Below are 17801 nucleotides of genomic sequence, written 5' to 3' on the forward strand. Positions count from 1 at the left end.
GTGGACAAAATACTCATTTGCCTAATGATTCTGCACTCCCTGTAATTCTGCACTCCCTGTATATATATGCATGTATATACACATTCAACGTGCTTTAATGGGCCTTTTTGAAAAATATATATCTTGAAAACTTTTTATATATGTTCAAACTTTATACCATAAAATGTTTATACAAGTTGTAACAAGTAGATTTAATTTGATTTGAAACAGAATGACACAGAATTCAGTTGTGTGTAAAAATGAACATGGACTTGATCCAGGTAGAGGAAATTCCTTATTACCAAAGTGAGTCCATTAGATGGCAGCAATGCAGCACGTAAACGTAATATGAAATCTGGGCAAGGACATTTAAATAATACACAATATCCACACTGCCCTGCAGCAAGAGAAAAGAGACCTGGACTTTGTAATTATTCATCTTATTTTAAACCCTTATAAGTAATCTACCATAAGTTGCAGTTGGTTTAGTTGATTGTGCGTAACAATAGTAGCTAATAGATAAAAATGTTAGTCAATTAAAAACCAGTTGTCATAAAAAGCTGCATTTTATTTCTTGAATATGTCTCTTTCCAGCTGCTCGCACATGATAGTAATAACAGTTTTATTCATACAGCACCTTTAAAAACAAATGGTTTCCAACATGATTTGGCAAACAAGCAAAAGCAGGAAGTCATTCAAATCTGAAATCTAAACTGTGAGGGCAAACAAGACTAGATACATTAAAGGTAAGTTAAGAATTTTTTTAAGTTCAATATAAAAAAGAACAGAAGCAATAAAGAAAACCTAAAAAAAAATAAGTCAGGAAATGGAAATAAAAGATATTTACAGCTGTAAGATGACATCATCAGGTCCAAATTCCCCTACATAAGACTTTAAATAGTTTACATGAGCCAAATAAAAAAAATATGGCTCTTGCATTTTTTTAATGGAGCGCAGATTCGACTGGTGGCCATGTTTGCTATTCAGTCCATGATTTTGGTGCAAATTCGGTGGCATTAATATGTATTAAATGGTGCAGAGAGGATTTACTCTAATAACTAAACTTTGGACAACTAGACAAATTAAAACGGCCAATATTTCCTTCTTTTATATATTTAAAAGCAGTTTGTTTTCTAGAAGTCTTGAGATTAAAAAAAATTCACCCAGCGCTTAGAGAACTGTTCCAATGCCCTCTGAGGTCTGAGATGTTGACCTGCTGAACCTTGACCCTGACATCCTTTCCTGTCTGAGCTTTCTATGAAGAAGCAGTTTCATCTTCTTCCTGAACTTCTCTCCCACGAAGGCGTAGAGGAAAGGGTTGATGCAGCTGTGCAGCAGAGCCAGGCAGTGGGTTGCAACCACCGCTGTGCTCACCGACCTCCTCATAGCGCAGTTGAACTGTACTACATCAGCCCTCAGCAGTATGTCTACCATGATGGTTATTTGGTATGGTGTCCAGCAGAGCAGAAATGCAATCACCACGGTTATGATCACCCGCATGGCTCGGTGCTTCTGGAAACCACGAGTGAGCAGCAGCCGTGCAACAGTGATGCTGTAGCAGGAGATCATGACAATCGCAGGGACCAAAAAGCCAAAAATATGAATGAAGCCCCGAGTGGCGATCCGCCATACGGTGGAGCTGCCGATGTCAAAGCTCACAGAGCAAATCATCTTCTCGGCATCTGCCTTATTGACATCATTAAAAAGAGCAGGAAGAGCGAGGGCACAACCGAGGGCCCACACCGCTGTGCAGAGCATTTTGCTGCACATCCTCTGACGGCTCTTGAGTGTCTCCCTGGCGTGCACAATCACAAGGTAACGATCGATGCTAATACAGGCAAGGAAGATGATGCTGGTGTAGAAGTTTGCATCCATGACGAGGTTGAGGAATTTACACAGGAAGTCTCCAAAGATCCATCCTTGGATCAGTGCTACAGCAAAGAACGGGAGCGTCAGAGCCATCAGTCCGTCTGCTATGGTCAGGTGGAACAGGTACACATCTGATGGAGTCAGAGTTTGTTGGCTGGTCCTGATCACCCATCCTACCAGCATGTTTCCTGGTATAGCCAGTAAGAAGATGCCTATGAGGATTTTACATAGGATAATAGCAGCTGAAGGTTCCAGTGGTTTGTATCCACATTCTAAGGTATCTAGATCTGGAGTGAATGTGCCGGATTCATTGGACCCATTGAAATTGGAGTAATTTCCAAAGAAATCGTCTCCAAAGACATAGACAAATGACATGGCTGTAGATGGGAAACAGAATGATATTAGTGCACTACCAACACTATGCAAACACAGGAAGCATATGGACATAAGTAAATTTTTTTTGACTTGTAAAAATTGTATAATTTGTGGTTGCAAAAGTTGCCTTTCGTAGCTTTAAATCAAACTTGTGCTGAACTAAACAGCTACCACTGTGACAGTTTAAAGAACATCTTTAATAAATTATAACCTCCAGAGAAGTGCCTGACCTGACCTGATGAACTCGTTTTATTTTTTCACATATTATATATATTTTATTCTCTATATGTGGTATTTATTTATTATAAATTGCTTTCAGTACTCCAATTTTGTTGTACTATTGTACATAGCGTGACTGTCCAATGAAAATAAGACTTAAAGTTAAATGAGATGCAGCACAATTAGGAAACACTGATACAGTGACTCAGTAATTAGATTACAGAGAAATATCTGTTTAATATAAGCGACGGTTATTGTATCAGCTCCTAAGTGGGAGGCTTAAAATATGTTTCATGGCTTAAAAGTCTTTTGTCATTTTTTCTGGTATGATATTTGGTATATATGATGTAATTTTATATATAAAAAGTCCCAGTTTATCACTTTAATTCTGCCCTTTTATTCATTTTTTCACGTGTACCCATCTATATAAGAAGAATGTATTAAATCAGACACTCACCTCTAAAGATGACAAAGGCTGGGCACCCAAATGAGTCTGATGTTCAAGAGCAACTCTTTAAACATGATACAATTTGGGGATTTTGCGCAGCACTGACCCAATGTCCTGTCTCCTTCCCCATGTGTTACAGCACACAGCATACAGCTTGTGTCATCACATGTTTTTGAAATGTCTTTAAATGAAGATGTTGCGACACATACTTAGAGCACAGACGCAAATATAAAATGAATTCTCCAGTTTGTGTCGCAGTGATTGCTCACGGTGACAGTTTACAGCAGCAACAACTCTCTTCAGGTAATTATTAGCATCTGTGACTTTTCACACTCTTTGTACCAGAGGGGAACTGCGGTCTGAAAAGATGGTGAACTGGTTAAAAAACCACACATGAGACAGGCTGGAAGTTCATGAATTTATTTGTGTTCATTTAATCACAAGGTATCCGGCATAAGTGAAGCTCACCTGTTTGGTCGTTGAGCTATATGAAAAACAGGAATAAGCTGCTAACCGATAATCCCATTATAATGTAAATGTATTAATCAGTTAAATATATTAAAGAAGCTCTAATTAGCAAACTATGACACTCAGATTATTAAGAACACCTGTTCAACTGCTCATTAACATGGGTAAAGCAAATATCAGATCAGCCAATCAGAGGTTACCGAATAAGTGAATAAGTGAACAGAGAAAATATTCAGTGAGCGTCAGTTCTCTGGACGAAGACGAATCGCTTTTGCCAAAGCTCAGAAGAGAGCAGGCAGCTTGCTGCGAGGAAGGCGACTTAAACCACCACTCATTCCAAACAAGGAATGCAGAAGAGCATCTCCGAGCACACGACACGTCGAGCAGCAGAAGATCGCAGCGCACCACTAACGATGGCTAACAACTCAGAACTGAGACTATATTTAGTGTGGGCTCATCAAAATTTGGCGATTGCTTGGTCGATCTTAATTTCTCCTGCGACATTCAGATGATCAGGTCAGCATTTGGTGTAAACAACATAGAAGCATGGATCCATCTTGACTGGCATCAATGGTTTAAGCTGCTGGTGGTGTAATAGTGTTACTTTATGACCACACTGTACTCATCATCTGATGGATAACACACCACATGAAAAAGCTCAAATCATCTCAAACTGGTTTCTTGAACATGACAGCGAGTTCACTCAGACGGCCTCCACGGTCACCAGATGTCAATCCAACAAAGCACACTATGTGGTGGAACAGGAGAGTCACGTCATGGACAAATCTGCAGCAGCTGTGTCTGTCGCAACGACATGGACCAAAATCTCTGAGGAGTATTTCCAGCAGCTCGCTGAACCATGAAGAAATGAGTAGTAAGGTGTACCTAATAAAGTGGTTGGTGAGTGCATATTAAAGCAATTCAGTAGATCATAAGATTGTCTGTTAAAACAACAGAATAAAAGCAGAAGAATGAAATAAATATAAGATGATCCAACTAAATCAAAGGGTGATGACTGAGAGCAGTTTACTTCTGTGACTTTTTCCATGTTGTGTTTTGTTGTGTGTCATTTACTGTTTTTTGTCTCACGCTAGTTTCTTCTTCTTCTTTTCTTCTTCTCTGGATCCCAATCATCCATCACCCAAATACAAAGTGTTACAGGAAAACTTTATTTTGAAAATTGATGGGGCTTTTTTCCATTTCCACATCGCTGAAGAAGAAAAATCCCACCGTGCTCATTTCCTCCATTTTTAATGCCATCGTATCTGTGAAGAAAAAGAAAAAAGGCACCATGCTCAATCAGACACTCACATTTTGTAAACTTGCTGATAATTATCAAAGAAAGATTTTTTTTCCTTTCTGTCCTTAAAACATCTTTATGTCACACTAATACTGACTACAGGAATCTGTTGGGTAATCAGCTATAAGGTGTTTCACAAATCAGTGGGTTAGGATATCAGCTGTGTCACTTTCTGGAAATGAAACACTGACATGTTATTTCAAAAGTCCTGTTTTCCTTTCACTCATTTCTCACACTGTGGCTGCTGTTAGGTAATGGTAGTTGACAGGTGGGCTACATGTTTATGCACATGCATTGCTATTTCAGCTATTTTCACGAGAACTTCTAGGCGAGCATTGTTATACATGTCGTGTCAAACACCAATGAGTACGAAGAGGAAAAATGAAAATCATACATCTAACGATAGGGGACCAAGGGGCCTCCATGACAGCCCGTCATGCTCCTGTATATATAAAAAACTCCTCTTCTTCGGCTCCATGAATCATTTCAGGCTGTCAGAGGGAAAGCACACAATAACCAGCCGGTAGGCTCCATCTGTTTGAGAACATAAGCTCAACCTCACTCAATTACATTATCCTCACGGTGCCAGGAAGCACAACTGTCCCCTAACTAGAATGGCCTGTTTTTAATTTAATGTTAGTTTAGCAAACAAAGTTTGGGTCAACAGTGTGTGTGTGTGTGTGTGTGTGTGTGTGTGTGTGTGTGTGTGTGTGTGTGTGTGTGTGTGTGTGTGTGCGCGCGTCACACCTGGAGTTCAACTGATCTAGTGTTTGCAGTGCTACGGTTAAATGACTACAGAGACATGAGGGTAGAAGGAGATGCTTTTGTAGTTTAGTTTCAGTTTAGATTCTTCTGCTTTCTTTAGCTTGTGATAAAAAACAATCAGTAAAAATGAACTGAATTCCTCTGCTAAAAACACATATTTCACGTATCTATAATATTATACTTATAGACAGTCAAACATAGTAACAATGATATTTGAAAATGTCCAACTAGCCCTGTAAGTCTGCATTCAGCATGTTTGTTGTGCCAACTGCTCGCACCTGTACAGGTCGAACTTTGCAATTTGCATTGCTTTTCATAAAAATGGTAAATGGCCTGTATATGTATAGAGCTTTTACTAGTCCCTAAGGACCCCAAAGCGCTTTACACAACCAGTCATCCACCCATTAAAAGACGTAAACATCAGTGTGAAATTTGACACACAGCTCTGGCGTTCCCAGGAAGACTTTGGTGTTTTTGCCAAATGCCTGACTGACACCTCGGTTCTTTTTTGTCTTTTTCCAGCGAAGTCAGATTTTCTTTTCAGCAGACGGCCATCAACATTCCTTCAAGTGCTACTGCCGGCGGCTACAGACAATAGATTTAAGTACCTGTCATAATGAGTTTGTTCCTAAATTAGCACAGAGAAACATTTAGAATGTAAATTGTGAATGTCTGGATTGGGACGGGGTTGTTGATGTTTTTTATACTTCCCTGCGGATTGCTTTCACTTTGAATCATCAGTTTGTTTTCACCTTCCTGACAGTCAGTTTTGTTCTGCATTATAATTTTTTAATGTATTTTTTATGCTCTTTATGATATTATCATTATCATATCAAAAACTAAGATGAATGATTGATTGAAAACTGAAAAAAGAAATGTTCATGATTCTCAAAAATACCATAAGAGTATAAGAGTGCGAGCTGCACTTTATTTTATATTGTGTATGTTGTATATTGGATAGCTCAGTAGGTAGAGTGGTGGCCCCATGATCGGAAGGTCGGGGGTTCGATTCCCCTGAACAGCTACCCTGAGGTACCCCTGAGCAAGGTACCGTCCCTACACACTGCTCCCCCGGATTTTCCCCACGGGGACCAATAAAGTACACTTCTTTCTTTCTAAAAAAATATTGTATGTTTAACTGATTGTGCTGTTTGTAATGCTGAATTAGTGCGATATTATATGCTCCTTTATTTAATGAGTCCAGCTAAAAAAATGTTTTCATTTATTCCTTTTTATTTAAAAAAACGTTTTATGATGTTTTAATTACAGCGTGATGACATCGGCTTGTTATGGCATTGTGACATTGTAGTAAAAGACGCATCGTAGTGACGTTGTAGCGATGTATTAAAATTAAAAAGTGTGCTGTAGAGCTCTCTCGATGCCCTTTCCTGTGATGAATTAATCAATATGGTTTATTGAACACATTTTTCAAGGTCAACTTTAGTACCTTGTTATGATGTTTGAAGATTATCCATAAAATATTTTGCATAAAAGTTTAAATTTAGAGTGAACTTTTTTTTTAACCAACTTTTACATTTGGTCTGACCTTGAACTTGATTTTGACATTGACTCAATTTTCACCAAAATTAAATTAGCTGTTGCTGTTATAGGTATCTGTCACCACACAAAATGTGAAAATAATGTTTTTGCAACCTGTGGACACTAGACTGCAAACAAACAAGCAAACAAATGGAACCAACTGCATTCCCCTGCCTTCAGGGGGACATAACAACATATAACAATATAACTGCAACCATCTTCTGTCCCTTGCTTACTCCTTTTCTAGTATCTTAAAAAAATGAAAGTGTGCAGCAGTTCATGCAATTAATTCATTGTTTTTTGTTTTTTTTAAATGAAGAAAAACGAGGCCCACGTGGAGTTGGTTTGTGAGGAGCCGTTTGTGTCTGTTTCCCAAGTTCTGCCTTAACTAACTTGACCTAATGCCAAATTAGCCAGTCAACCAAACAAGCAAAGTTATAGGTTTTTAAAAATATAAAAACAGATATGACCATAACAGATGGTTTCTGTCGTGCAAGTTAATGGAAAAATTGTCCTTAACTTCAGATAAGGAATGAATTTCCTTCTATTTTTAGGAGCCATCCAATCTCTGTTCATACCTGATTTGCAACTGTAGCCAACAAACGCAGTTTCAGTTTTACTGTCTTTGAGGAACCTGTGTGGAATTTTGTTTACCGTGTCAGAAGCATTTTTACAAGTAGACGAGATTTGTGCAAGACCATGTGAAAGAAACAGCCTGATTCCAGCATACAAAACAACTGAAGGGGGTGTGTCTCATCTGGGTGATTCAGGGATTCCATTCATCTCTATGTGCATATATGTGTTAACCCTGACAGATGGTTATCTTACAGACACAACAGCAGGTTTTTGCTTTTGCGTGTTTGTTTTTGTGTGAAAATGTCTGTACAAGCCGGGGAAATTGGTGGTGTTTCAGACAACAAAACACTGAATGCACCTTGGAAAGGATGTGTTTGAAACACCACAATGACAACAGATTGTTCTTCCTCTTATTTTTTATTTCAGAGACTATTTCTTCTTTTTAGTTATTGCAGTTTCTTTCATAGACAAAGCAAATTCACTTCTGTTCATCTCTTTTTGTGTACCCGGGTATCCTCTGAAGTCGGGTATGTCCTGTGTTTTCATATGGGGGACCTTACAGTGACTTTCTTTGCATTTTGTGCTCAGTAAACTCTTTCATACTTTGTGTTTTCCTTAACGAGGACATCTTTTAAATACCAATTTTTATACTTACTTTTAAAAAAAATACATACTAAAAGAAAATTCCAACTCATCTCAAATAGGAGATTTTAAAAGTGAGCTAATGTGTCAGGAAGTTAAACACTTTAAATTGACTTTGACTCAATTCAGCAAAGTCTGTTTTTTAATAATAGATGAATAGATGCATTTTTCCTATGTGGACAAAGTCTGAAGGTACTATTGCAACCTTTATCTGAAACATGTTCTTCTTGGGTGTTTTTCATAACTGTTCACCAATCTCTAAAATTCCCTCCATGAGGTTTTGTGAAATATTACTTTAGATGTTATGAGGTTTTCTTGCATGCACAGCTCGTTTTATATCTTCATCCACTCAATGTCAAAGAGACTCAAATAACTTTTTTTCCTCTACAAGGCCACGTCACCACCTTCAGTTCAATTTAATCACAACATGCCGTGCGTGGGTTGCTAGGGTCCTTCTCCACAATACTGCAGAGTGGTTATCTTTACAGCTTTGAATTTGCCATTGTTGTGGGCTACATTCTCACCCCGTGCTTCACAGCTGACATGGGTTTCTTCAGAAAGCTGCCTGGGGTTTGTGCCAAATATTTCTACAGTTACTGTGGCCGGGCAAAACGCTCTTATCTCTGCATGCCCGACTTTTTTACCTTTATCTTCTTTAGAAAAGTAACTAGTACTCTTCCACCTGTAATTAAGTTTCAGTAAAAGATATAGTTTAAATTTTTTTTTGATTGCTGGCCAGACTCAGAGACACCACACACGTGAACAGCAAAGAAACCATCACACCTCAGATGTCTGATTTCTAAAACCCCTAATTCTAATGTTATGGGTTTTAAAGTGTGATAACTTCCCTTTTCCATGTAAATTATCTGTTTTTCATGTAATCAAATCACCCGAGCTTTTCTATTTTCAGTATCATTAGTTTAAGAATATAATACTGAAAAACTATTAAACAGACACTGTTTTCAAAATGATTTTGCCTTTTCTAACATGTAAAGAAGGAGGCCATCATTTCTTGTCTAACTATAACTTTGATCACTGCTTGATTTATGTGTCTGTCACATAATGATGATGCACACGTTTGCCCCAAGATGGGACTGCTCATTCCGCAAAGAGAAAGCGAATTGTGCAAAAAATGAGGAAGCAAAATGCACAAAAGGCACAGCGTTAATGCAAAGATCAGATCGTTGCTAATGCAAATTCAGCAGCGCCTTGTTTCCTCAGTGACACACTGAAAATAACACCTGGCACGCTCGCTATTTTTTTAATGCATTTTAACCCTATCAGTTTCTGTTCAGGAGAACTGGCGCAGCCAAACAAGTTATTCAGAAAGTCGCAAGAGCAACATGCAGGGTCACGAAAGGTTTGTCTCCACAATGTTATGCACGTTTATAATAAACTGGCAGCATTCTATTACAATATAAAACCTTATAGAAAACACAAGAAACTTAACTGAAGTTTTATATGTAAAATAAATCATATGAGCAACAATAAAATATAAAAACATGACAATGAAAATTTGAAAGTGAAGGTCGTTTCTTTGTTTGTTTGTGTTTACATTTGCCTTTTTTTCTTCAATAATTTGTGTACTTATGTAAAGGTTTAACTATAGCTAACTATTACATATATGCTTTTATTTTATTTATCAGCACATATTTAAAGCCTTAATTATGACTGGTCAGAAACTTTACTATTTTTTAAGTTACAGGTGTTTAATCATCTTAAAATGTATTAACACTGTATAAAAAATGTAAAAAGATGTGAACATAAATAGGTAAATGGTTAGAAAATACAGATTCATCAATCTGTAAAAACACAAATATGGTTTAAATACGTTTTACTGTAAAATCATGCATTTCATTGCATTTTTATGGATTTTCTCATCAATGTAGTAAAATCCAGTCTCAACATCTTTCATTGTAAAATATCTCCCAAATTATGGTTTGTCTTATGAAATGTATAATAGTGTAAACCCCGCTGAAAATAACTCCATAAGATATCTCACTATTTGATGAAAGATTTGTCTGGTAATTAAGTGGCTCCGTGATTAATACAAGTTCAGTGATAATATATGTAAATTAGCACGTTAAGCCCCGGCTCAAGACCAGGTGGGACTGGTAGGAGTAGGTATTTGTGGAAAAGCTCGAAAATCTGTGCCAATCAAAAATCAAAAACCCTGAATACTGTATAACTATATGGTTAGTCAGAGGGAGTCATTATCTGCTTCTACATACCAGGTTTCCTGTTTTGCTTCTTTTCATCTTTACATGGTTCTTTCTTATTAATTGTATTGTTCTATTGTATTGCTCTAAAGATGTCAGGCTTGGCAGCTACTGATGGTTCGTGTACCATATCTTTTAATTACACCAACAGTTTGCTTTACGACTGGCTACACAGGTTTGTGCTGGAGAGTACATTTTATTTATCAGCAAAAATATAAAAATAACCACACATCAAGTGTTTGGGTTGTTTTTGTTTGTTTTGGGGGGTTTGATCACCCAACCTAAGCACATTTGATTATTACATTCAACCTTTAGAATGAATTGTACATAGTTACATCTTTAACCAAGAAAAGCAGCACTGTACTCACTTACATGGAGGTCAGACTGAAGAGTCCAGTTTCCTTGTAATCCCGTTGAGTGTGATCTCTAACAATGCGAGCAAAAGCCCTCTGTGAGGAAATTTAACAAAAAATCCAAAATGAAAAATGAAAATGCTTTGACATGACCAAACCAGTTGGTCTGGGGGAAGTGGGTACCAGCAGCATCATGGTGACAGACACCAGATCACTGACAAGACCCTGACAAGAAATCGCAGAATACCTTTCATGCTGCCAGTTAAGCAGAAAATGTCTAACAGCATAAACAACAACAGCAGGGGTTGCATTCAGGAATTTAGACTGTTTTGCCAATAACAGTGTCTGTATGAGCGATTAACATTGTTGGGGAAGTTAACTTGGTAATCCCGCCAGGTACAAGGTGTTGTAAGATATTTAATGTATTTTTAATGTATTTATAACAACATTGTTAACGTATGAGCTTTATTACAGTACTAAAATGTTTTCCTCTCTTATATGATAGATTTAATAATGTTGATTTACATAAAAGTCGAACTAAACGAAAGCCCTGATTTGGATAAACAGTTGAGAATATTGATGACCTGATGATTTATAATCTCCAAACAGAGGATTCATGCTCATATCAAAACTTTTAGCACATCAGAAACATGTAACACATATTTGTGTTTTGACATTATTTTTGCTTCTTCCCGCAGGCGATACGGTCTCTCAATCACACACCACACAGTACTGACCCACACATATGGTTCTTACACACACACTGGACATTCTGGACATTGTTTTCACTTCATCACTTAATCACTTTAAGCATATTTGCACTGCACAAGACATAATGTGGATCGCACAACACTGGTCACTATATTCTTCATTTCCAGTTAATACTTGTACAGCTGCTGTTATTGTGTATATATTTATTTATATTTCTTCATACATTCGTATATATTTCTATATTGTGTATTTTGTTGTAGTTATTTTATTTTCAACTTTAATTTATATATTTTATCTTATTCTTTCCCAGTTAAATTTACCCTTCATTCTAATTTGTGTTGTACAGTTATTTCATTTTTAACCTTAATTTATATTTTATTCCTTCCTAGTTAAATTTACCCTTTTTAATTTTTCATATTTATTTCCTATCTTATTCATAGCCTTTTCCTTTTTTGTTTTCTTTAGGTCACGAGCAGTTGTCCAAGCATTTCACTGCATATCGTACTGTGTATGACTGTGTACGTGACAAATAAAATTTGAATTTGAATAATTGTACCTGATCATTTCCAGAGCAAAGCTTTCTGTTTGTTTGCAGAGAGGTGGCTGCCAAATAGCTATTTGCCAACGACTTGACTTGGCATCTCTACATGATGCGCAGTGTGTCCTTAAGAAATTTGAGGAAACTGGGCAGGTGGAAGACAAAAGAAAAAAATCTATCTATAGCAGATGAACTGAATCTGAAAGTCATGTCCTTAAAGAAATAATAAGCAGGCTTGACTAAGAGAACTCAGGCTGTGATGGAGAATAAAGATGATCACACCAATTTAATGATTTCTTGTTATTATTAGTATCATTGCAGAGTTATACTTATAATTCTACAAGCTTTGTTTTTACATTACATACCGCATTTCTATTTATGTATTTATCTATGTGTGCATGTTAAAAAAAAAGGACTGCTGCACATGTTTCACATTTGCCTAACAAAATTTAAAGAAATGAGGGGCGGCGCAAGACGTGCAATACTGCATGTTTCATTTGTAGTTGGATGGAGAAGTCACAGCTTCTCTAAACCAGAAAACAATGGCTCACTTTGTTTTCAGACTTTTTAAGAAACCACACCTTCTTTTCCTTTTCCAACTAAGCTTGTAAATGGTTATCAGACTGGTCATAATATGTGCGTGTGTTTTGAGAAACATTATTCAACTTAGAAGCATTATTGCCTTGCTGAGCATAGGGCCTTTTCTAAGTAATTTGTGTGCTTTCCCCACACTCAATTAATCTCAGGTTACTTAATTTTCACACCAGGTTTCCCTATTTAAATAAGTCTTTAGAGTAATGTAGTCTATTTGTTTTCTTTTCTTTTTTCGACTTCTTTTAGCTGATTCCTTAGAGGTCGCCGCAGTGGATCATCTGCCTCACCTCACCCTATCCCAGCATCCTCCCCTGTCCTCCTCAACAGCATCCATGAACCATCTATGTGGTTTCCTCTTCTCCTTCTGCCTGCCAGCTCATATTCATTTTGCTTTGTCCAATATATCCACCATCCTCCTCTGCACACATCCAAACCAGCTCAGTCTTGCCTCTCTAACTTTGTCTCCAAACTATATCTGTCTTTTTGTAAGTTACACCTTCAAACCATGCACCACAGCACGTCTCACTATCGTCATGAAAACCTTCCTTTTCTCTCTTACAGCAGTCTGTTCTAAATAAATAAATAGCCTTTTTTAAATAACAAGTATGAACAAGTATTTCCTGATTAGTGCAGTTGTGTGGCCCTAAAATTGTGATTGATGTACCATTTACACTTATTAAGTCGCGGACACCTGTTTCTTTCTTATGAACCCGCCGCAGTACTGTCATTACGAATTTATTACAGGCATTATTTTAGACGCCCCAGTCTTATTTGGGCCCTGCGAGTAAAATACGCGGAAGTTGCGGGCGGAAGTAGCCTCGACGGAAGCGGTCGGGTCTGTCAGGGCAGGAAAAAATTTGCAGAATTTGACACAAAGAGGTGAACCCCACCAAACAACACCGCTTATCCCCCCTTTTCCTCGACACCGGCGTCCGCTGCCATGATCCTGTTAGAAATTAATAACCGCATTATCGAGGAGACGCTGACGCTCAAGTTCGACGGCGCATCCAACGGGTGAGAAATCATCGCTACACCTGGCTAGCACCGCTAGCTTCCCCTTTAGCTTCTTACAGAAGATGATGGCTTCATTTAAAGAAACGGGGGAGATCGGGTACAGCAGGTTCAACAAAGTTAAGCTATGTGGTCTAAAGAGTATTGATTTTTTTTAAAGTACAGAAATACACATAGAGTTAGCTTGTTGCTCTGCCTCGACGAGCCGGGGTGTGTCTGCACGGGCGGTGTTGTGCCAAAAATTGTAACCCCATTGAATTTAATCTCCCCTGGCGGTTCTCCCACATACCTTGGAGATAAAACAACAAAGCACACAATAGATACTTAGGTTATATTTACACTGCGCTGCCAATAAATACGAAGCAAATATTTTTAAAAGGTTAGAAAGCCTTAAGGGAGCTAGCGGGAATAAAGCTAATTTATAAGCTTTTTAAAAAAAAATGATTAAGCTATTCCACACTGGTTGATAACATCATATGCAAAATCACAAACCGCATATAAAAACTATTTTTATAAATATAGTATATATTTTTATATGAAGTGAGGACTTCATTTCTTTTTTTCGGACACAACAGGTTTGTCAAGGCAAACTATCTTCTCATTTCCGGTGTCACTCCACCACAGCAGATCAGATTATATGCCCGCGGTGTTTTCACTTAATAAAGACCATTTATTTGCCTTCCGCGGCAGTACATAAAGCTTTTAGTGGCTAAATGATAGCCAACCATCGCCCATCTCTCGCTTTTTCTCCTGCTTCCGCATTCCTGTAGTCAGGCTGAGTCAAGTCTGCTCTGCACAGCCAGCAGCTGCAGCTCCTCAGAGCATGAGCGTGTGGACAAGTCGCTGCAGCATCCACCTTTACACTGTTGATTTGCTACTGTGCATTCCCCAGGCATTGCTTAGATTGTTTTTTTTAAAGCTGTCGTGTCGCGATGATTCATTAAAGCTGTGACTCCATCATGACGTCATTAAATAAAACATTTAAATGTTTTGCATTTTATCAAGCGCACGGCTTCATCTTGCAATTAATTTGTGTCCCAGTCCTTGACCGGCAGCGGGAGTAATACCAGTATTGCACAGTACTGTAACTTGAACAGCAACTAACAGGTCCTGTTCAGATTATAATGTAGAAGAAATAATGAGGGTCAGTTCTGATTAACTCCCCATCCATGTATTTCACAAACTGGTAACCAGCTTACCGTGAAAACACCCTTGACTAAGCTACTCTACACGTACTGTAAAGCTAGAGATACTGTTGAGCTTTTATGGTTTTATCAGAGGAAGTGATTTAGTTTGGTCAGCTGCAACTGCTACTAGCAGTTCTTTTTGTTTCTCCTTTTGCAGAATAATGTCTGCAAATTCAACCATGTTATTGCATTTTTTTTTAAAATCACCAAACATCGGTATTAGTATCATTCTTAAAAACCTACATTGGATGGGCTCTAATCATCTTTCATCATACAAATATAAAGAATCTAGTGGCAGTAATTATAACAAACGGGAAACAAAGCAATAGCTAGCTAGCTTGTTTGCAGTGTGTGGCTTTGAATGCTGCGATGACCCTTTTTGTTCCCTTTTTAACCATCAAGTCTACTTAAACCTCCTCACTACCTTCATTGTTTCTTTGTTTGTTTTGATGCTATTTAAGATGGTAAATTGAACTCCAGCTTTGTGGGCTTAACAAACTGGTCTCCTCATGTTGTTTCTTTTTCTCCTCACAGAACCAAACCAGAGGCCGTCGATGTGACGTTTGCGGGTGAGTGTCTCGTGCAGCAGCGTGCTATTTTTGCCCCGTTTGTACTATATTTGAATATCCGTGTTTTGATTTTAACACACAGTTTCGATAACGTGGCTCTCTCAGCCGAGTTGAGCCTTTTTGCTGTCTGGATAAGGAAGGAACTTTTTGCTGTTCTCCAAATTAAATGAAACCAAATCATATGAGCCAGTGTTGGATGGGCCGCATGACATTTCTTTAAATGACTTTAATGTAGTTCATATTATGGCTTATAGATTTCTGTGTGTGTTGTGTCGTGCAGTATTTTGTGTAACCCGCTGTGAAGAAGGTTGTAATGTAATGTTTGGATTTGATCAGACACAATCACATTTTGTGCACGCCTATTTCAAAATTTAAAGGGTGGTGCTGATGGTGGTGTTGTCTTCAATTTCCCATTATGCAGCCAGCTTATTGCACATGTTCCTGTAATCAGTGTTGAATCTGAGATTACTAAGACGTCTCGTCTATCTAAGTGAGGAATGAAAAGATCGAGGCGTTCGTTGGAGTCTTTCCTGAGTTGCTCACCGTGTCTCCTGTGCCTGTTTCAGCTGTGACTGAATGTGTTTAGCGCCTACTAACATGTATTTTACTTATTTCTTATCCATTCCCTTGTCTTCTGTTTTATGTTTGTACAGCACTTTGGTCAACACGAGTTGTTTTTAAATGGGTTTTATAATTCATTTAAAGTTGAGCATTTCTCCCCCGCTGGTATTAACTCTGTGCCTGTGTGCTGCAGACTTCGATGGCGTCTTGTACCACATCTCCAACCCCAATGGGGACAAGACCAAAGTGATGATCAGCATCTCTCTGAAGTTCTACAAGGAGCTGCAGGATCATGGAGCTGACGAGGTAAAACACACACACAAAAGAGAGCGAGAGGCTGGAAAATGTTTCTCAAAACCTGAATACAAAGAATCAGATGATTTTTTTTATTTAGCATGTATGACACAGAGGCCTTTGCAGAGTCTTGATTATAGCTGGTTTCACATCCTCTGCAACACAAGAACATTCTCGTTATACAGAAAGTGCAATTAAGGATAACCTTAAAAGGGTTATTATTATCACATCTATAGTTTAAATCAGGGACTAAAGCTGCTTTGTATGATTGGTCATCTTATAGCTGTCCTTTCTGCAGCTCCTCAGTTCACCCTTTATCTGAACCCACACACTGTAGGTCCTGTCTCTTTAAGCCACGCTCTCTAAAAGCCCCTTTTTTCTGCTTAGCTGTCCCTCATGTGGGTTTTTACAAACAGAACCTACTTCTTATAAACTCGACTTTGGCTGTGGCTATGATGACCATATAAGGCGATCCACGATGATGTCAGCTCGGCAAAGCAGTTGTGAACCGAGGCTTAAGTACAGTCACAGGGGGTTACCTTCTTTCCATTCAGTCGCCTTTTTACGGCTATGCTTAATATGAGTCAATTATTGTGATATTGTTTTAATGTGACTTTAAACTTCTTCTAACATGCTGTGGTGTCACAATAAACCAGCCCTGCATGTCCAGCTGCAAACGTGGGTAGAATCTGGTATAAACGTCCACCACACTGCTGGCTGCTGTCTGTACCACGCTTCGGTGTCACTCAGAGGCCTGTGTCCTTTTATGTCTGTGCTGGCGGTTGATACACACATGCAGCATTATTCAGTGCTGTGCATTGGTCCATTTATGCTCTGTTATTCTAAGCAGTGAATAGAAGCTGATCAAAGGCAGATTAAGGGAGAAAACTGCACAACCAAGCAAAATATGTTTTGGTTTCCTTTTGAAGGGGTAAATCCGGGTGGTCATGGCACCTGCTGCTTTGTTTTGCATTTTTTTGTGTTGGTGTTTCATCCTTGAGCGCACTAAAAGTGCCCGAGGTTCATCCAGGCTTGAACATAAAGGACCTTTAGTTTTGCTTTGTTCTTCAGCACGATATATGATTATTTTAATGAAAAGCACTAAAACAAACATGAGGTTTTGGGTTGGTTTTTTGTGGCATCTGATTGAAATATGCTTAGCTTTGTTCAGTTTTCTTCTACCAGATCCCTGATTGGTACATGAGAGTTAATCTGGGACAGTGCGTGCAAGTGTCTTTCATTGCACACTTTGATTTCAGTGATAATAAACCTGAGTGCAAGTGAAACTGTAAAAAGAGCCATGGGTTCAGGCAAGGCTGCTACTGAATTTGATTCCTGATGATGGTGAGTCGATCTGAGATATAAAATAAAAGTAGAATGAGGTCATTATTTCCCTCCACACACACAAACACACACAAACCTACACAAGTGCTCTGTTGCCATGTAAGGAAGAAAGCAGCCGCTGAGGCTTTCAGTAGAAACAGGAAGTGTGTGTGTGTGACTCACCCCAGGCGAGGAAGTGCTGACTGCGAGCAGCAGCCACTGTGTATGAAAGGCTTGGCTGCTGCCCAGCCGCTTCGCCCC

At 38.4% G+C, this 17801-nt stretch overlaps 2 protein-coding genes across 2 annotated transcripts in view; one reads left to right on the forward strand and one right to left on the reverse strand.

Moving 5' to 3' along the window:
* Positions 1–811: 811 nt before the first annotated feature.
* Positions 812–2962, reverse strand: LOC102198878 (C-X-C chemokine receptor type 2-like). Its single transcript, XM_005752894.1, has 2 exons — positions 2900–2962; positions 812–2225 (listed from the first exon to the last, which is right to left on the reverse strand). The coding sequence occupies exon 2, from the start codon at positions 2221–2223 to the stop codon at positions 1150–1152; it is 1074 nt and encodes a 357-aa protein (XP_005752951.1). The 5' UTR covers positions 2224–2225; positions 2900–2962; the 3' UTR covers positions 812–1149.
* Positions 2963–13379: 10417 nt separating this feature from the next.
* Positions 13380–17801, forward strand: part of arpc2 (actin related protein 2/3 complex, subunit 2) — an 11073-nt gene continuing 6651 nt past the window's right edge. The window contains exons 1-3 of the mRNA XM_005752895.1: positions 13380–13609; positions 15328–15362; positions 16117–16229. Of these exons, the coding sequence (XP_005752952.1) occupies positions 13536–13609; positions 15328–15362; positions 16117–16229 (222 nt within the window). The 5' untranslated portion in view covers positions 13380–13535. The remainder of the gene's footprint in view (positions 13610–15327; positions 15363–16116; positions 16230–17801) is intronic.

This window comes from Pundamilia nyererei, unplaced genomic scaffold (assembly GCF_000239375.1).
Source record: "Pundamilia nyererei isolate P.nyererei 1_Seehausen unplaced genomic scaffold, PunNye1.0 scaffold00390, whole genome shotgun sequence".
NCBI lineage: Eukaryota > Metazoa > Chordata > Actinopteri > Cichliformes > Cichlidae > Pundamilia > Pundamilia nyererei.

Coding starts and splice junctions, on each gene's coding strand:
- LOC102198878 (XM_005752894.1), bottom strand. CDS start 2,223: ATGTCATTTGTCTATGTCTTTGGAGACGATTTCTTTGGAAATTACTCC.